The following is a 21,561-nucleotide window of genomic DNA, read 5'->3' as shown; positions in this document are numbered from 1 at the left end:
ATATTAAAACAACTGAAAGTTCTGATAATGAAAAAATCTGTTAAATTCTTCTTACGTTAACCAAAGTCTTTTGTTCATGTAGTTAAAGATTGTGGAGGACCTTGGAAATTATGTCATCAGCCCATTAAGTCACGGAAAAGCTTTTAATTTTTTTCCGTAACAAGGTGAAGGAAATCCTGTATGTATGAACTTAGTGACATCTATTGTAATTGATATAGAAGTCAGTAAATTACTGAAGTCGATTTTACGAAACATGGACTGATCTAAGGATGTTGGCACCAAAGTTCCATCCATCCATCCATCCATTTTCTACCACTTATCTAGGGCCGGGTTGTAGAGGCAACAGTCTAGGCAGGGATGCCCAGACTACCTCTTCCGGGGGGATCCCGAGGCGTTCCCAGGCCAGCTGAGAGACATCGTCTCTACAGTGTGTCCTAGGTCTTCCCTGAGGCCTCCTCCCAGTGGGACATGCCAGAACACCTCCCCAGGGAGGCGTCCAGAAGGCATCTGAAACAGATGCCCGAACCACCTCAGCTGGCCCCTCTCGTTGTGGAGGAGCAGCGGCTCTACTCCGAGCTCCTCCCTGGTGACTGAGCTCCTCACCCTCTCTTCAAGGGTGTGCCCAGCCACCCTACAGAGGAAACTCATTTTGACTGCTTGTATCTGGGATCTTGTCCTTTCGGTCATGACCCAAAGCTCAAAGCCCATAGGTTCATTGAAATTGTAATATCTAAAAAACTGAGAAGATTGGATTTGTCTGTTATAGTAAGTGCATATTAATGGTTATTCATTCTGGGGCATAGAGGTGGAGACAGCTTTATATGAGTACAAGAAAGAAGGGAAGAGTAAGGACAGTAAACAGATGACAAAAAGACATTTTAGATTGTAGATGGAGAATTATTTGTTTTCTCATGGAGTCAGAAGTTTGCAGTTTGGTTTCTTCGGCATAACAATCAACAATCTGTGTGTGCCTTCATGAGAGCAGAACTGAATTATGTTTTGGAACATTGAGTTCAGAGAAACACAACCTTATTTTTTGGGTTTTTCTCCAAAGGCGATAGGCAATCTGTTATTGTGGTTTGGAAAGGAAGCCATGTCTACTTTGCCTCTTGTGATAAAGAAAAATCCAGAGTCCTCTGCTTCACTGCTCAGTAACAGAGGCTGATTCTTGAGTAAATGCATTTATGCACATCTGTGTTGTTGTTGAGTGTAGAAAAACTAAAAGATAGAGAGACAGAGCAACTCATACACAAAAAAGGAGCAAAAGGATAAAAATCAAAAGAGGCAAACAGTGATTGGAGTGTCATAGAGAGACACAATTAAAGTAAGGAGACATTTGGGCCATAAAGGTTTCAGATGTGTGCATTTGGGACGTCCAGCATCAATAATGTACAGGCTTTGGGGTCACATTTCTCAGGCCACATCCAGGTGACAACGCTCGTGGTATTTTTCTTTTGCGGATTCTAAAAATTTCGCGTCCATACATGTATCATTTCAAGAAATATCAGCATCCAGATGGAAACGGGAACACTGGACTAAAACAGTGTAATATGTATGCCACACCTATATGTGGCACTGTATGCAAACACAGACAGAGCCGCAGGATACATTAAAATCCCAGAAGAATGCAGGGTCCGGGTCGCCCTTCTAGCAGGACACTGTGGTGGATTTAAAAGTATCTGATGCATATACTATCTGTTTATGCATCTCTGCTGGTCGTTGAGTTTTTATCTATCTATCTATCTATCTATCTATCTATCTATCTATCTATCTATCTATCTATCTATCTATCTATCTATCTATCTATCTATCTATCTATCTATCTATCTATCTATCTATCTATCTATCTATCTATCTATCTATCTATCTATCTATCTGTCTATCTATCTGTCTGGCTGTCTGGCTTCTTATGGTAGGGCTATCTAGTCTCATTCAGTGGTTCAATAGACTCAGTGATTCATGAACGATCCAGCAAGTCAGCAATTCATGAACAAGTCAGCGACTCTTTCATTCAGTGGTTCACTACCTTGGCTTGGTCCGTCTGTCACCGGCAAGTCGTCTCTTGGTACAATCAGAGATCTTGCTGCAGAGACTACGAGTGTTGCACGGTGTGTCACAGTACTTCCACCTCCGACTTAATGACTGATTCCGACTAATTTATGTGATGAATAGATAATAATATTAGCAAAGTGCTACTGAATCAATTCTGCTGCGTTCACGAATCCATTCAACTTTTTCACTTAAATAAATCAATTCTTTTGAATGATTCATTCACAAATCGCCCATCACTAGTTTTACCTATCTGCACGGCAGTGTGAGAGCAACATTGTGAGATTTTTCCACTCTGGGACCCATTCTCAAAAAATACCGTTTTAGGGGACCAACAACACCGGTGTCACATGGACGAAAGGCCGAACCAATATTAAACTTTTGTGAATTGTGAAAATTTTGTTGTGATTTTAGTGTATCCTGTGGGTCTGTCTGTATTTTGTACAGCGCCACAAATAGGTGTGGCATACGTATTACACCGTTTTAACCCAATTTTCCCATTTCCATCTGGATGCTGATATTTCTTGAAATGATATGTGCATGGATGGGAAACTTTTAGAATCCACAAAAGAAAAATACCACAAGTGTTGTCGCCTGGGTGTAGCCTGAAAGAGCAGTGCAGCATGAAATCTTTCTTGGCATGCCCACCACCCTCACCTTACAGGAGACAACACAACAGGGTAAAAGTTCAGCTTAGGATGTGGAGCAATAAAAAGGAATAGGTGCAGAAGTAATAACATCAGCTGCAGTAAACAGGCTGTCTATAAGCCAGACAGTTGTTTTTTCATTAAAAAAACAGATCTTAGACTGGATAAGTTGAGCAAGCATTTTGTTCCCACATAATCATGATAGGAAAGATGTTAATGGAAAGATGTTGGTTTACATTGTAGTGTCATGACCTGAGGGTCCTTCTACTGAAATCAAAGACATTTTTCTGAACCATGACTGTGATTCATGTAAAATCTGAAATCAGTTCTGTTAGCCTCAGTACAAAAAGAAATGAAAGTGTCTAAACCAAAAAAATGTTGGGTTAAAATGTGATGTCCAGTTATACCAAAACTCTACATGCTTTTTTTTTTTTGACCAGAAATCCTGTCATGTCATTTCTGTTTGTTAACACAAGTGAATCCTTAGATTTTTCTCTGTGTTAAAACATTTACGAAATTTTAATTTGCAAGAGAGAACTGGTCCAGTGTTGTTAACTGACAGCTGATCAAGTCTTAATCAGTTTGTTCTGTTGTGAAGGACAGTGGTTTGTTGTATTTTGTTAGTGTTAGTTTATGTGTGCATGTGTGATAAACAATAAACTGTGAACAGTTTTGTTTTGTTTTTTTTTTCTTTTTTTTTTTGCTTGAATTACTTTGTGCATACTACATTCCTACCAGTGTGTGTGTGTGTGTGTGTGTGTGTGTGTGTGTGTGTGTGTGTGTGTGTGTGTGGCTTCTTGATTGATTGAGCTGGCGTTTTTCTTACAGATGATCTGTCACTTTGCAAAAACAGAGAGTTGGCAGCAGAGGGAGGCTTGTTTTTCACAGCCATCCATCAGTCACTTAATTGTCCACAATGGTAGCTAACTTTAATCTGCCCTAATGCACAGCTCTGGTTCAGTCAGGCAGATAAAACACAAGTTGTTGCTGGACCTGCATTTGTTTTTTTAGGTTTCCTGTAAAAGCTTTTTTTTTCTTTGCTTTTCTATCCATCTAGCTTTTCCTTCTGCATTTTCTTTTCTTCTCTCTTCATATCAGCATCATTTCTTTTTGCTGTGCGTCCTGTGTTTTGTCTTTTACACACTTGTCAACTGGTCACAGCTTCACCCAATGAATACATTCTCCACCCAACAGCTTAAATAAAGAAGGCCAGCCGTAGGGCTTCATCCCTCTAAGTCCCTGTTGTATATGTGGTTAGATAGGCTTTAGACTTGGTCAGATAAGAATCTGTAAGAGAACAAGAACAAAACAGGGGAGGGCAAGTGTTTGAAAAGCAGTGTAAACCAGATAGAAGAAAGGTAACCTAGGTGTTCCTGGTGTTACATTTAAATAGAACTTTTGAAGAATGTTAAAAAGGATGTTTACTGAATTGCTGCATGGCTGTACTGTATCTCTTTCCATATTCAAAGGCATAAAACATTGTTTTCTGAATCAAAAAGGAGGCTGCTGCGACTGCCAGAATAAACAACCAGTCCCTTCTCAATTCATTGTTCTTCCTCTTTCTTGCTTCAAAGCTGCTGCAACAGATTAAACACAGTAGCACTGGCTGTAGCAAGAAAGTGTCCATGGCACAGCTGCTTCACAAAGGAGTCAGAGGGAGTCATTGGCAGCTTGTTAACTTGTTAGAATCTCCATTCAGAGATTCTAAGTCAGCACTTAACAATCCGTGATCATTGGTGTAAAAAAAGAACAATTTAACGAAAACACTGAACCACTGAATTTCCCCGTTGTGGGATCAATAAAGTCTCATCTAATCTCTAATCTAATCTAAAAACGTTTTAGGATTAACCTGTTAATGTACTTTCTCTGTTTTGTTCCTTTTGTGGTTTCTCTGTCTCCTATTGAAGAAAAGTACAAAATACCCTAAATATTAATCATTATGGGTTGAACATTAGCAGTGCCTTAAACTGTAACATGATAAAATATTTACATGTTGTTTTCTTATATTCTACTATATTCTACTCTTCTCACTCACTGTTTAGCCTCTGCAGACTTTAGCCAGCCCCTTTGCCATACACGTCAACTAATGATGTTAAAATTGAGTTAGTACAGCCTGTGCCATCTACTGTACAGCTGCTTGATCTTGGTTGAGTGAACTGAAGTGTAGGTATAAACTGTAAGCTTTCTATTCTTATGCAGTGACCTAAAAGATTGCCAAAGTGTGAGTAGAGGCTAGGAATAGGGAGACACATCACCCTGCCACGTTGCCTATCTAGGACAGGATCTATTTACACTTGAAGCTGTCAAAACATTTTGTGTATGAAACCAGGACAGATGGGACAAACAAATGAGTACAGTAGATTAATCTTTTGAAATGTGAGAAATATAATATCAAGACTGAACGCAATTTTAGACACAACCATTTTTAATGGAATGTAATTAAAAAAATAATAATCTGTTCAATACTGAACACAGTGTTTTATACTTAACACGTAACACAAATGTAATTTTACTTGTCAAATGGTCACAGTAGTCACCTACTACATATGCATCCAGTGTTATTTATGAGAGACAAAGTACTCACTACTACAACTTCTGCATTTAGTACTCTGCATCTACGTTGGTAGTTCTAACTGCAGATCCAATAGCAAAATTGTATTTAAATGTAAGGAAAAGTTGAGGAAAACATTTAATTTCAGTGGGTTAGTAGGACAAAGTACATGACAATGGAACTGGGTCATGTATGCGTCTCCTTATCCTTAGCTAGCCTCTATAACCCCTCCCTTTTTTGGGCACATTGTTAAGACTGTTAACATAAAATGCTTTCATCATACATGAACATGTTCATTATTATACACACAATAACTCCAACACACGCTAATTGTCAACCACAGGACTGTTAGGATGTTTTTGACCTTGGTGCTCTCACAGTGTTGAGACAATTCAGTTACTATTATTATCTCTGACATGCACATATATACACATACATGTGTGCACACGCATGTATGCATGGATGTACTCATGCATGCTGACATGCACACATATTCACACTGTAACCCACTCTCATACACACACATACTCCATTTCACATTCCACATTAGCGTTGTAATGTTGCCCTGTTACAAAGCCCCTCACCCATCAAGAGTCCTTCAAAACAACCGATGAATGGTCACGCCACCAGGTTGAAGCCTCCATGGGTGGCCCTATCTGATCAACATGCTTCAACATGGGGCCCTCAGGCTCTCAAACCATAATGTGGAAAATTTAATGGGCACGCCAGACTGTCCTGGCATGGCCTTCTGCAAGCCTTTGTGTAAAGGCACATTCCCTATACACTGCACCCATTTCTTCATACATTATGTTATGTTGTTTGTCAACTGATCCTTAACAAGAGCTAGGACTGAATAATAAGAAAGGGATATGCTCGGTGCAGATGGTGTGTTGACCTGTGCTGACCGGTCATGATTATTGGGGTGGCTCTGGATATATTTTAAACTTTGGCCAATACTTGTACCTAAAGCTACAGTATTTCATGAGAGATCTTAGAACCCTGCAGCCATCGTTCAGTTCAGGCCTTGGTTTTGAGAAGGTCTGTCTCTGAAAACAAAACATTGTAGAAAACAGGAACACATCAGATCACTGTAATTAAGTCCTTTATTTTGCACTTGTTAGTGCAAGATAGAGTAGTAGATAGCAGTTGTAATCACAATAAAACGGAAACAAGGAATTCAGATAATCTGCTGCTGACATACCTTCCTTCCTTCCTCGGTTAATCATTACAACAAACAAATGGCATTACAGTAACTTGTTGATTATGTTTTCTAACATTACTGTACTATTATTATCATCAGAGTGAGACCACCTCCCTCCAACAACCGCCTGTGTTCCACAAATAGACATCTGGGCTAGAGTTAGTCGAAGTTTAATTTACTTAGTTGTAACTTATCATGTCATGACAGAAGTTTAACCAGATCCTTTCCAGTGTCTACTGCACATGGTTAGGTTGAAAAATGGTGAAAACTGAAAAAGTTGGGGGCATAAACACAGTGTAAATAACCATATTGCCATGTCAGCTTACAGTAATGTATGGTGTGACCTTGATTGTGGTATAATACAGAGTCTTAGCTATAGTGTTTAACAATCTTAAGTACATGCTGGGTTCCTAGTCATGGCGCCAATAAGCCCATGAGAGCAGCACACACTTAACCCTGCAACCCTTAACAACCCCCTAATCCATACACCCCAGCTCAGCCTTAGATATGAGATATACTGTTCCTTCTCCTGTGTGTGCAGTGTTTGTGTGTGCATGCGAGCCTGTGTGTGCTCGTTCAGTCACACAGAATTGTGCATGTGTGTTGAGGCCACAACTCCTTTCCTTTCATAGCAGGGCTTGGCTGCAGTCTTATGTTTCACTCTGCAGGGAACGCACACACAAGTATACTTGCACAGTTGCATACACACACACACACCACACACACATCCATCTTCATAGGCAAGTCAGTCATCCATTTCAGCTTCAACTTTGGCCCACATCCACTGGTATGTCTGTATTCATATATGTATGAATGCCAGAGAGGGAGAAAAGCAGGAGACCAAGAAAAAGAAAGACAACCAGTTGGGGGGCCATTTGTATTTCCATAGCATGTCATGCAGTGGGTTCACTGAGTTCACATGTGTGAACCCAGTCTGCCTGTAGAACGGCAAGGTGTCCTGATCTCTCTTGTCCTGCTGCAACACTACATGCAGCTCTGGGCATGTTCTTTGTTCAGATTCAGATTCAGAGTGAAGAGAAGTTGAATGAAAGCCTCTTACTTTTCCTTCTCTATCCCTCCTCTATCCTCATATCCGTCAAGCTTTTCTCCCAAAACACTCTCTTACATTGAGCCTCAATGTGTTTGTTTTTTCCCTGTCAGTGACCATGAAGAACATTCATTCATTCATTCATTCATTCATTCTTTCATTGACGTTCCCCTTGTTCCAGCTAATATGATTTTACCTGTTTTCTGAGTTCTTTTGTAAAGGTGGATTAAACCCGTTTTAAGAATTGTGGACGCATGTCATTTTAATGTCACAAACATTATTTGAACTGCAATGTCCTGAAATTCTTTGCAAATGAGAGTTTGAATGTAGTGAATGCTAGAGTTATATGCTTGTATTTATTTGACGTCGACGCCTGAAAGAGGATAAATCATATTGGTAATTACTGAGCTGTCACCAGTCTATCACTTCACACCTAAATTGATCAATGTCTAAGCAACTCAGCAGAAAGGCAAAGTTCAAGTTAACGTAATAGGTGCTGTTCCCAGAAATTGTCAGAAATAAAATGGCTTGTAGGGTTTTTTAAGGAAATGTTGGCACACTGTTTGTCTGAAGGCTCAGACTCTTGCCAGGGCTTCACTTGATTTAATTACTCAGCAGTAAACTCTACTTCATTTCTGGTAGTCTGAATTTACAGGCTGATTTATGATTAGACCACACAGGCAAGGTGCTCACATAAATTAACTTTCTACTGTCTCTCCTTGTCTGTCTCCTATCAGATGGGCCTCGGTTCAGAAAGCCAACAGAGAAAAAGGAAAGCTCCAGCTCCTCCTCCTACTCCAGCCTCCACCACCCCTGGCCCAGACGACACTTCAACCTCTGCTGCTCCCACCCCGGATAGCCACTTTATCGAAACACCGACCCCAGTCTCCCGTACCAAGGTGGCACAGCCGGCCACAGTCTCCGGTACTACTGTAGTAACGCAAACTGTCAAACCAGCTCCCCTGAAAACAACAGTGCAACCTACAGTCGTGTACTCTGACAGCCCCACCCCCAGCTCGCCGACCCCTAGTAGTTCCACCTCTGACAGCCTCGCCGTCCAAGATTCCAGCTCTGAACTCAGCCACAGCCTCGACGACTCCGAAGGTGACCCCGACGGCGCTGGTTCACACTGTAGCACCCTTACCAGCAGCACAGCGAGCGGGTCTGTGCAGGCCCAGCCCATTACAAAGAGCTCAGCTTCAAGCAGCAAGAGGGAGAAATCAGAAAGAACCAGCAACATGGCTGCCAACGAGGTTATTTCAACCAGCAGCGACAGGTCTGACACTGAGTCAGCCCTCAACCTGAAAATTGATGAGGTTGAAAACAACAGACACAGTGCAATGGGTAAGTATTTATAGAATAGTGAACAAACTCAATGCAAGTCAAGTAAGATCATTCTTTCTGAAACCATATTTTATACATTTGTCATTTTGGAGACATCCTACTTGATTACAGCCCAGAACCAAAGAGCGGCCCTGCCAGTTTCCAAAAAAGCAGAACAAGTTTAATACTAAATAACTGTAAATAATATTCATAATGATACAGTAGACGCATCACCACAGGCAATGACGCCGTAATTAGACCTACTTATTACTTTTTTTATAGGTATTTTCATGCCATATATCATCTTTTTTGTTTGCAGTTACGTCTTTAATGCGTTTGTGGTTTAGATGTAGATTTTTCATATCCCTATGTCACACCACAACACACAAATGATTTATATTCATCAAAGAAAATGATCTTAGCTGTTCATCATAAAGCTGACAGTGATGGCAAACACCTTTTTTCTATAAAGAATCCAGACCGAAGCCTGAAGTTGCCTGCAGAGATTTGTTTTCTCCCTGTTGGAAAGTGACTAAATGTGACTAAACAGGATAACTCAGATGTCACACTGTTTTAATGTCTGAAACGTTAACTGTCATGAATGACATACAGTTAAAGGTTGTGTGTGTACGTGTGCGTGCAAAGTCATGGTTGAAGTGCAGGAACTAGTGGAGCTGGTTTTCATCATAGCTGCTGAGACAATACAGTCCTTGTCTCTCACCCAACACTTATCAATTCTCTACCTTCCCCTTATCTCGCTGTTTCTCTATTCCTTACTTTATTCCTCTCACTCTCTCCTTTATGCGCGTAACCACTCACGTAAACCTTCAAAGCTGGCTGATACAAAGACAGACAGATCCATCACAGATTTAAACAGGATCTACTTGAACTCCAGCTGGCCTCATATTGATCTTTACATAACCTAGATCTTTCTCCGTAGCAACGTGAGATTGCAAGCCAGAGCTGTTGTGTCTGACAAGGGCAGAGATGAGAGAGTTGTAGACCTCAGAAAATGGATGAGAAAGGTGAGAGTAGCAGGTTGGAGTTCAGAGAAAGGAGCATGGGAAGGTTTTGACAGTGGGATGACAGCATTTTGAGGTAGAAACATGGAGACTAGAAGGACTGCAGGGGAGGAGGATGGCAGACAGGCAGATGAAAGCAGCAGAACGGATGAAGTATGAGGAGGTTAGTGCATTAGACAGGATAGAACAGCCAGCACCGGGATCACCATCATTAATACATTTATAGACCTAACCCCTTTTTTCATTGTAACACTCTGCTGACATTGCATCACCCTCTTTCCTCACTCTGCTTTTTTTTTTTGTCATTTCTGTATTTTATCGCTTCCCGGTCTTCCTGTCTTTACAACTTTACACAAATTTAAAAAAAAAAAAATCAACTTTAAAACGTGAAGTTGTTGTAAAGTTCCTCAAATCATAAACCTAAACAACCTTTCAAAGTTTCACATGCAGTGCCTAAACAAGCCTGACAACTATATTTATATGTGAGCAGTACATATTTGGCAGTGAATGAATAGGTGGTATACACGTTAGGGCTCGACATCTACACCCTAGAACATGCAGTATAGAGGGTGGTGTCCTTATACTTGTATATTCACAGACAAATATGTTCACGGTGTATTTACTAAGTGTCAGGTAGCGTTTCATGTGTATGGGTTTGATTTAGCCTTTATTTAAGTGACTGAAACAACATGTCATTTAGTCTAACTATAAGGGTGCTTCTATGAAACTGGGTTCATTTTGGTACCTGGCACTTTGCCAGCTTCTTTAGACCCAATAATAAAAGAGAAATGTAGACATATTTCCCCCCAGGATGCACCTAATGATGACCTCAGATAAATGCAAAAAAATTATCCTCTTGCTCTGAGCCATCCCAAAATGAATGAATTTTCAATAAAATATTGGAGCCAAAAATAGGAACAAAATTGGGGCATGAAAATCTACCTAGGTGTCAGTGCATTTGATCTGGAATAACATAGCTTGAAATGGTTTTATGTAGCACTATAAATAATAATAATAATAATAACTTTATTTATATAGCACCTTTTAAAACAAAGTTTACAAAGTGCTTTGACAAACAAATATAATAAAATAACAATAATAATAATAATAATATAACAAAATAAAGACACTCTGTTAAATTGGATGATCCTAGTGGTTTTTCTAATCCAGACAGTCCAGGTTTTGTGTGTAACCCAGCGTGTCCACGTGTTGCACGCTGAACCTGCCCAGTTAAACGCATATAAATATCGAATGATTTTGCAACAGCGGTCATTTTTATGAAACACTCTGCCTTGCGTAATTAGTTTGATTCCCAAAATGTTTATTCTGTGAAAGAATAAAGGAGTTATTTTAAAAAAATAGTAGCGGGTAATTTTCATGTCCTTTTGACCGGGTCACTTGCAGATTTTTGTATTAAATATAATGTAAAATAATGTAAAAATGTGTTTTATCTGAAAAATAGTTTCTCTTTTATCTCAGTATCTATTTTTTAAATAGACCCAACACTGTTTACAGTGGAAGTGGGAAGCTGCTGACCTCGACTGGGGATGTTGTCGGACGGTGGAAGGAATACTTCGAGGATCTCCTCAATCCCACTGTCACGTCTTCCATGGAGGAAGCAGAGGTTGAGGTCTCAGAGGTGGACTCGTCCATCACCCAAGCTGAAGTCACCGAGGTGGTTGGCAAGCTCCTCGGTGGCAGGGCACCGGGGGTGGATGAGATTCGCCCTGAGTACCTTAAGTCTCTGGATGTGCAGGGACTGTCTTGGTTGACATGTCTCTGTAACATCGCGTGGCAGTCGGGGACAGTACCTCTGGATTGGCAGACTGGGGTGGTGGTCCCCCTTTTTAAGAAGGGGGACCGGAGGATGTGCTCCAACTACAGGGGGATCACACTCCTCAGCCTCCCGGGGAAAGTCTATTCCAGGGTACTGGAGAGGAGGATCTGACCGATAGTCGAACCTCGGATCCAGGAGGAACAATGCGGTTTTCGTCCTGGTCGCGGAACACTGGACCAGCTCTGTACTCTCCATCAGGTGCTCGAGGGTTCATGGGAGTTTGCCCAACCAGTCCACATGTGTTTTCTGGATCTGGAGAAGGCGTTCTACCGTGTTCCTCGTGGTATCCTGTGGGGGGTGCTTCGGGGGTATGGGGTCCGGGGCCCTTTGCTAAGGGCAGTCCGGTCCTTGTATGACTGAAGCAGGAGCCTGGTTCGCATTGCCGGCAATAAGTCAGATCTGTTCCAGGTGCATGTTGGACTCCGGCAGGGCTGCCCTTTGTCACCGGTTCTGTTCATAATTTTTATGGACAGAATTTCTAGGCGCAGCCAGGGGCCAGAGGGGGTCCGGTTTGGGGACCACAGGATTTCATCTCTGCTTTTGGCAGATGACGTTGTCCTATTGGCCTCATCGAACCTGGACCTTCAGCGTGCCCTGGGGCAGTTTGCAGCCGAGTGTGGTGCGAGCGGGATGAGGATCAGCACCTCCAAATCCGAGGCCATGGTTCTCAACCGGAAAAAGGTGGTTTGCCCTCTCCGGGTCGGTGGGGAGTCTTTGCCCCAAGTGGAGGAGTTTAAGTATCTCAGGGTCTTGTTCACGAGTGAGGGAAGGATGGAGCGTGAGATTGACAGATGGATCGGTGCAGCGTCTGCAGTGATGCGGTCGCTGTATCGGTCGGTTGTGGTGAAGAAGGAGCTGAGCCGAGAGGTGAAGCTCTCGATTTACCGGTCAATCTACATTCCTACCCTCACCTATGGTCATGAGCTTTGGGTCATGACCGAAAGGACAAGATCCCGGATACAAGCGGTCGAAATGAGTTTCCTCCGCAGGGTGGCGGGGTGCACCCTTAGGGATAGGGTGAGTAGAACCGCTGCTCCTCCACATCCAGAGGGACCAGCTGAGGTGGCTCGGGCATCTGTTTCGGATGCCTCCTGGACACCTCCCTGGGGAGGTGTTCTGGGCATGTCCCACCGGGAGGAGACCTCGGGGAAGACCCAGGACACTCTGGAGAGACTGTGTCTCTCGGCTGGCCTGGGAACGCCTCGGGGTCCCACCGGAAGAGCTGGAGGAGGTGTCTGGGGAGAGGGAAGTCTGGGCATCCCTGCTTAGACTGTTACCCCCGCGACCCGGCCCCGGAAGAAGCGGAAGACAATGGATGGATGGATAGACCCAAAGTGCTTCCAAACTTGCTTCATAACATTAGTCTACATCTGGTGTGAATTTTTAGCTCCCATGTCCTGTTTTTAGGGACCAGTTTCATCGAAGCACCCATAAGTCTAAACATGTACAGAGCCTCAGTCTTGTGATTTGTGATTTAGTGATTTATTCCGAACATGCAATGAAATTTAACATATATGCGAACAAGCAAAACATACATAGTAATACAAATACCAACAATCATAACAATCTTAGACAGAAGAACAGCACAATCGTCCCATTTACATGCCCGAAAAGGGGTGGGAAGAAGATCTTATAATATAATAATGCAGGAATGCCCTTTTGAAAATCTTCATTTGATATCATGGCTACTTTTGGTGTGTAAGGAATAGAGAATTTCATTGACCTATTACTGTTCTGTGTTTTGAGTTAGTTATGGGGATGGATTTGCAGCTGCTTGGGCAGTGTGTATGTGTGTGTGTGTGCTAAAGAAGCTGTCAAAGTTCAGATGATGTATTATATCATTTCAGCCCCACATGCTGTTTCAGGTCCTTTCTATTGTTGACAATGGAGTAAACAGATAAAGCAGCACATTGACAACACCTGCTGACTAAGACGTAACACATTGATGCATCACAGGCTGCATAAGGAAATACAGTGTGGTACATTGATGTATTTCAACAGTACTGACATTCATGCGCTAATATGTGTACATTAACCAGATTATTGTTATTACAGTAAATTGCTGGAGTCCATGCTGTTATTCCCATGCTTTGGGTATTATGGTCTGCAAATACTTCACATTTGTATTAATCCACACTATATCTTGCAACATCTCAGTACATTAGAAGCTCTGAAGCAGTAAAAATAAGACGTGATATTTCAGTCATAATAATTATTTTGCAAAACAATTGGGACTGTACATTTGAGAACCCATTTTGTCATGATCACGACATGGGAATGAAACAGGAAAATGCAAAAACAAAACAAAGAGTGTGCCCTTTAAGTAATAATTATATCATATTTTAATATCAGCATTATGCGACTTTCTTTCCCTGACTGACATAACCTTTAGCTTTTCTGCTTGAGCAACAGAAGCTCACAAAGGTTTTTTGCATTATTAGCAGACAGTTTTCTGTTTCGGAAAATTAAAAAAATGGTAATGATTAAAAACGAGTTAAAGGTTAAATGGAAATACTGAAAGCGGCAGTGACAGACTACGCATCTAAGAAACAGATTAATAGTTCAGCCTCTTTCGCACATTAATTTATTTGGCATTTTACAAGAAAAGCAATGAAAACCTTTATTTTCCCTTCTTTTTGAAACCTCAACGGATTGCTTATAAATCATTGTTGCTACACTGTACATCACTGGGGATAGCTCCTACCATAAATAAATGTCTGCTTCTTCCATTAATTCCAGCTTTATCACAAAAAAGCAAAAGATAATGAACCTACTGTTGAAATAATAGGTATTATACATGAAGCACAAACACACAGCACATAAGACACTATTAGAATGTAAATCAGACTAAGGTCTTGATGATAAATATACTCTACATGTTCTATTCATGTTTTTATTTATTTCCAGTTTGATAAGAAATGTGCATGTGTAATGTTTATGTCACATTCCACATTTATACATACATGACCATGAGTATCTCCTTCAGGAACCAGCGAGCGACCAGTTCCACCCAAACCTCGTCGTTCCCCAGCTCAGGAGCTACCGCAGCATGTCATACCCCCTTCCTCACCCACTCCTACCCCATCCCCCCCTCCCTCTGAGTATGCAGAAAGTGACTCCCTACAGAAGCCCAGGGGGGTAGCGGAGGCAGCTCCCAAGTGTAGGTTCCAGATGGACCGCCTTTTTTATTTCCTTTTACTACTACTATTCTTTTTTTTTCTTTCCTAGAAGATGCTGCCCTGATTTTCTAACTGATTTAATTTCTCCCTACTGTGTCAGAGCTTGCGTTTTTTATCCTTCGCTGTTGCCGTGTATATTTGTGTGTATGTATGTACAGTATGTGTGTATAGGACTGGTGCCCTATGATCTCACATGCATTCCACCTCTTCTTCAGTGACCTGGGCAGCCGAGTTGTTAAGTGATACTAGATCCATTTGAGGTCAAGGTGCTTCATATCTATAAATGTCAACCTATAAGCTGTGCTCTCCCCTGCTGGTACAAAAGGTCAGGGCTGAGGTCAACACCAATCAACTGGAATGCATCGCATGTTGCATTTATACCGTACATGAGAGTATAATGGAAGGGACTGGTGAGTCATGGTGATGGTGCTTGACCTTACTATGCATTTTATCTGTGGATGCTGTTTGCCTTGCCATCCCTGCCAAGTAAAACAATCATGATCTCATCAGTCTGATCTGTTCTTTCCTTTGCTCCTTTACCCTCCACCCTGTATCCTCATAGTGTACTGCTGTGGGCCAGTCCGTCTCCGCTCCAAACAGTCCTGAAGTCCCTCTGTGGCTTGACCTCTCCTTCTTCTGGCATCGTTTTTGTACTTTTTTTTTTTTGTTTTGCTTCTTCCTGGCCATTGTCACTTGTACCGGACCTCCTCTCTGGAAACCTACCATTCTCTTCTCATTGTTTTTAGAAAGTGTTTGCACTCATCTTGACTGTAATTTTAATTTCCACTTCCATTACTTGCTTTTACTTGTGTCTAATGCCTCGCAGAAACTGCTTCGCAAGTGTAATGCGTTTTCCTCAGATGACTTTAAGCAGACAAAATGCTGCAAGTCAAAGCAAGTTTTGCTCTTCAGTTTCACTCAGAAGATGCTTGTTTTTCTCCTTTTCTACTTTACAAATGTATGTATATACTGTTGGTGGTTTTACATTTCTAACTGGACACCTTATTGATTACATATACGATGAGGACTGAGTTAAAAGTGGACATACAGAATGTGGTCACAGCCTATACAAAGACAGATGAGCTAAACCCTAAATGTATCAGTTACCACATGACTGATGAGTGACACGAGGCTATATGAGGCTATGAGGCAAGGCCATGTGATATCTATCAACCAATGCCTCTGTGATGTGATATCTGCAGATCAATAGTTGACAGCGTGTGTTTCTATCTCTGCTTTGTGTTTGGGCCTGGTTTAGAAATCGGAGCCCTGGATAAATGCTGCCTTTGGTTGTATTATAGAAAAGATGATCTATCAATGACATTTTGCTTTTAGGTGGTGGCTTGTGTAATTTAATGTCCATCACTGAAACAAAAGATGTCTTCCCAAAACAGTCTCCTGTTTTCAAAGCTTGTTTTATTATTATTAATGTTCTTACAAAAAGCATACAATAATTGCATGAATGTTTTATTTAAAAAAAAAAAAAAAAAGAAAAGATGAGTTGGTGGCTGCTCATGGAATTGTCTGTGTATGTGAGTACAAAAGTAATGTTAAGTAAGACATAAGAGTAACAGTATTATATGGATTTATGGATGTGGATAGTTGATATAATTGCAAAATGTCGTATGGTGTGGTGATATGTAAAGAGAATGGATATTGTATTTTTGTCATGAATTAATCTAGTGGTCAAGTTTTGAGACAACTAGCTTACTTTGTTCAGAATGCAGCAATTTACAAGTCAGATGAAATCACAGTTTTGCGTATTTTAATAGTTATTTTATCAGAGTGTCAATATATTGCCTTTTCAAATGATTTTGTATGTTTTGAGGATTTGTGATAATGGACATGCATTTATCTGCATGCCCATCTGTGCTGTGATTGAGCAATTAAAATATGTTAAAGGAACATTTTGGATATTTTCTTCAAGACTGGATGTAGACGTGAATATTTTGTTTTTGGGCTGCGCATGGTTTGTTCTGATTAGATTAGAGATGTAACATTAGTATTGACTTGCTTTGTAATGGAAACACGTTTTTACTTGGCTTAACAGAAGCATGTGCCTAAGGTCATTTTGTGCTGTCAGTCTAAGAACACTATGTTATCTTTACATACGTGTTTGTATTTGCAAGCGTGTGCTGTGTGTATAAACATATGAGAGGGTTAGACAGTGCGTGCATATGTGCAGTTGTGTGCATGCGCGCGCGTGTGTGTGTGTGTGTGTGCTGATTGTGGCTGTAGCTGGCATGACTAAGCTGTTGCTGGGAAGGAGCTGGGAGGACAACCCTGTGAGTCATCACCACATCTCCTGGAACTGACTGTTCTCTCCACACCATTAGGACCAGGCCCAAAACTGACAGGCTTAGTACACACACAGACACACACACACACAGACACATACACACACACACACGCACACACACACACACACAGACATCCACATGCAGCCATAGGACACAATGCATGCACTCACTCACAGACACCTGGTTTGACAAACAAAGTCACTCACTGCTATAGTCATTTTAAAGAATCCCCTGGTGAGTTCCAGCTCTTTGCATGCTGGCTTCATTGCTGAAATCTTAACAAATGGCACATTGATTTTTATTCTCTTGGCCTCAAGTTCAATGAGATCAGTGACAGACTAAAAAAATAAGTTCTCCAAAACCCACAGGACTGACCAAAGCATGACTGTACTAAAGAGATGAGAGGGTATGGAGCAATAGTATCTTTCACTGGAACTAAAACAGTACTGTAAAAATCTAATTAAAAGGGTTTGTTTACAGTAAGTCCACCCACACATCATTAAAGCTATTTTATCAAGCCACAAGTGGTTGTGCTCTGGGCTTGTATTTGTATATTTGGCTTGTGTTTTCTGGTTTGTGTGTGTGTGTGGTGTCAGAATGGATGTCGAAACTTAAATGCTTCCCCTGTTTTTTCCCTCTTCTTTTCATTTCGTATTCTTAAAGCTCGCACTATGTCGTGTGCTTCTTGTCAAACAAATGTTGTCATGATTTCTTGTACCATTTCTAACGGATGTCTTAAGTCCTTAATGGTTTGTGAATATGGAAAAAGATACTCATAGCTTTATTATTTTAGGAATGCATGGCAGTTAATATATAATTCATTAGTGCCCGACCTATTCAGGTAGTAGCACTTTGATCAGAATGTCACTGAGACAGAGACTGGTTGACGTTTTCCACTAAATAAAAAATTAGATCTTTTTAAAATGTAACTGCATGTATGTGTTTCCTTTTGCTTTCACCTGCTAACAGTTTTGAATTATTGTACTAATGAAAGCCATTGCTAATGCTTCATTTCTACTCTCTCATCCTCCAGCTTGGCTTCATTCTTCACAAAGTTGTGCAGCCAGAAGCCAAAATATGGAGACAGAAACAGCTGAGGAGGAGACTGTGTCTTTAGACAGCAGCGGAGGCAGCAGCTTACCTGATCAGGGTTATGCAGCCTCTGAGGGCATGGCTGAGGGGGAGGACTCAGGCCTGGTCAGCTCCCCCTCTGACACCCAAACCACATCCCCAGATGGGAGTCTATCTCTGGACGGAAGTAGCGGAGGAGGTGGAGAGAGACTCTCAGGACCAGCACCTGACAATTCCAGCGACAGTGATGAGGGATGTGCCACCTGGGACTCAAGACACAGGTACAGAGGAAGTCAAGGAAAGATGAGATAGAGGTCACACTGGCTTTGTTGTGTAGGAGATAAAAAGAGAGCAAGTAGTTTTAAATGTAAGGAATAAAGTATTAACGGAAGCAACCTCCCCCCAGAAGGTCACCTGAAATTTCTACTAATTGATAAAAATAAAATGTAACTAATAAAAAATATATTGTGAGTTGGCAGAGACAATCCCAATCTATAAAAGACATGACAAACTGTGAAGCTGAAACTGAAGCACTGTGGTACTGTTTATCTTTCAAATGTTCATTGTGGTCAGTTTCAGATGCTGCAGCTCTTTCATAATTCATAGTTTGAGTTCTTGTTTGTTCAGTATTAATTGTCAGCCTTGTAAATCCAAGCTGGACTGACTGTACATATCCTGACCAAGGAAAATAAAATTCTCCCTTTGTGCAGTAATCTACACCTGGCTTTTCTGCCTCCGTCCATAATAATATACATTATATAGACTAAATGTCCTCTAAAATTAATGTTTATTTGTAACATAGTATAGCAAACTATTACAGGATCAAAAACAAATAAATTTTAGCAGAAAGAATGTCTGTGTTTTGAATGTCTGGGGTCGCCAGAAATTTGTGATGTTAAAATGGGGTCACGAGCCAAAAAAGGTTGGGAACCACTGCTGAATGACATCCTGTTCCTCATAATTTTGCTTGTCTATCAGCAGGTTTATGCAAAAACTACTGCACCGATTTTTAGGATACTTGGTGGAAAGTTAGATTGTTGGCTAAGGATGATTAATTCTTGCCAAAAAGAGGGTGCAGGCAATGGCTTCTCAATTTTTTTTTTTTTTTTTTTTTTACTAGCACTGGAGATCCCCAGACTAACTTTCACTGAAATCATCTCTTATTCATTCTGGAACTACTCCCTGTATAATAATCACTCAGAATCAAGTTTTTGGACACGGAGTAAAATTCCGTCATAAGTGACAGATGCAGAATTACATAAGATAAATTTTCAAAACTAATATATGACGAATGAGTGCATTGTGGGGTTGTTAAAAATAAGTATTTTACATGCCTGGTTGCCACTTGTTAAAATGCATTGTGGGGTACTTTGATCAGAAAAAAAAAAAAAAAACACAACTGAATGACGAGTAAAATTTTGTTGCCATGTTAACAGTCTGTTACACTAACCAGTGAAACCAAGTGACAAACAGGAGGAAAACATAGGTCACAATTTGTGGTTAGTTTATGGTTTAATTAAACTTGTGGTCAGAGAAGAAAAGTGGTCTATTGGCCTTGGTGGAGGTCTGCACTCTCCAAGTTTAAGATATTTTTATCCCACAAGATGATTAATGTCACATTCAGTATAGTCAGGTTAATGTAAAACAGATGCATGAAGCCATTGCAGATGAGCTGGGTTTTTACCTTGAGACAATAACAAAGACTGACTCACTCACTCATCTACATTTATTGGCTCTCTGTTTCCTAGTATTTGCTCATCTTTTTCTTATTGTGATTCATGTCTTCATTTGGTGCCTCCCTTCTTTTAGATTAATTTTCATTAAATCCTGAATTCTTGGCAGCTATATAACACGTGCATTGTTGTGGATTAAAGCCACCCTGAAATGCGTATGAAAATAATCAGCTCACGTCTTCCGTTCAGGTTTAACATTCCATCGGTATTTTCACCTGAGCAGTAAATGATAATCATTTCAGCCACTTACAGGAGTCTCCCCACAATATATATATATATATATATATATATATATATATATATATATATATATATATATATATATTTTTTTTTTTTTTTTTTTTTTTTTTTTTTTTTTTTTACATTGCCAACAACACTAAGCAAATGGAGTTTCTGCTATGTGTTATATCTGAGATGTAGCCAAAGCTGGCACCCCCAACCTTTAGTGCTTGGCTTTCATAGTTATGGTTCCAGGCTCTTATTCAAAGACCTCTGTGGAAAATTAATCCTACCCCAGATCACTTTTTGCCTCTTAGGTTTTTTTGTGAAATGTCTATGGTAATGTGCCCAGACCAGGGATCTTGGATCAGTGGTCTCACTCAGAAACTTTATGAATCCTGGGCCCAGTCTGATGCTGCTGGCTCCTCAGTTTTCCAGGAAAGCACTATAACCCTGTTTTCTCAGAATCATTGAGGAAAAGCGGATCAGTCCAAGTCTCTTAGAAGACAAATTCTATTTGGTTTGGCCTTTTTATTGCAATTTGTTGAAGCTAATACAGCAATAACTCATGTGAACGCTCGGGTGAACCCTTGAAGAGTGCGAAGGAAGTTTAAACTGTGGTAATAATATCTTCACAGCTGAATGTTTCAAAGAGAGAAAGCTCCAATGAAAATAAAATTCGGCTTTGAAAAACCAAAACATACTGTATTTGAAACTAACACTTGTTTTTTTTCTGTACTGGTGAACTGCATTTACCCTTTTGGTTTTTGTGGCCGATTAGTAACGGGAAGGGAGCTGGATGTAACACCAGCATCAAATAAACACCTTATAGCAGCTGTTTGGGGGTGACTGTTATTAAAAATAGTCATGGGCTGTGCTGTGTTAAGGCTGCATGTATTCTTGCAGATACATATTTTAACACTTATTTATATTTTCAGGCACAATGGCGTCACCACCAAGACAAAATCAGACAAGATAAAGACAAGCTATGAAGACAAGGAACTCTCAGCCGAGCTCCACAAGACTCTGGCAGATTTGGAGGCAGATCTTGCAGGTGAGAGGGCACAGTTCAGGACAAATAAATCGATTTGCAAAAATAAATAATCTGCAGCATATACGTTCACTGAAATATTCTGTGTTCTGTAATCTTGCATAGTGGAGTGAGTGGACGTATAGTTGTGAAAAGTATGGGCCAAAATATCATGTTGTTGATTAATGAAATAAATTGTTTAAGAGGATCTTGCAACTCTAAAGAAATTTAATGAGTAATAACAGCATTCCCGCAGGATCTTAAAAAAACCTTAAAAGTCTTGAATTTACAAATCTGTAAATCTTTAATAACTTTAAAAAGTCTTTAGATGGTATTAAATTTGATATGGTA

The 21,561-nt window shown here is 40.6% G+C and overlaps 1 protein-coding gene across 6 annotated transcripts in view; it reads left to right on the top strand.

The window, feature by feature from the left end:
- Window positions 1-21,561, top strand: part of cobl (cordon-bleu WH2 repeat protein) — a 75,435-nt gene that overhangs the window by 44,777 nt on the left and 9,097 nt on the right. For 4 of the 6 annotated variants that reach the window (XM_030157582.1, XM_030157583.1, XM_030157580.1 and 1 more), the window contains 4 exons: window positions 8,234-8,840; window positions 14,665-14,838; window positions 18,191-18,509; window positions 21,119-21,234. In XM_030157582.1, coding sequence (XP_030013442.1) covers window positions 8,234-8,840; window positions 14,665-14,838; window positions 18,191-18,509; window positions 21,119-21,234 — 1,216 coding nt within the window. The remainder of the gene's footprint in view (window positions 1-8,233; window positions 8,841-14,664; window positions 14,839-18,190; window positions 18,510-21,118; window positions 21,235-21,561) is intronic. The other 2 variants (XM_030157584.1, XM_030157585.1) reach the window with 1 other exon arrangement.

This window comes from Sphaeramia orbicularis, chromosome 16 (genome assembly GCF_902148855.1).
Source record: "Sphaeramia orbicularis chromosome 16, fSphaOr1.1, whole genome shotgun sequence".
NCBI lineage: Eukaryota > Metazoa > Chordata > Actinopteri > Kurtiformes > Apogonidae > Sphaeramia > Sphaeramia orbicularis.
The sequence above is the reverse complement of the archived record's forward strand: the minus strand, read 5'-3'. Positions and strand labels throughout refer to the sequence as shown.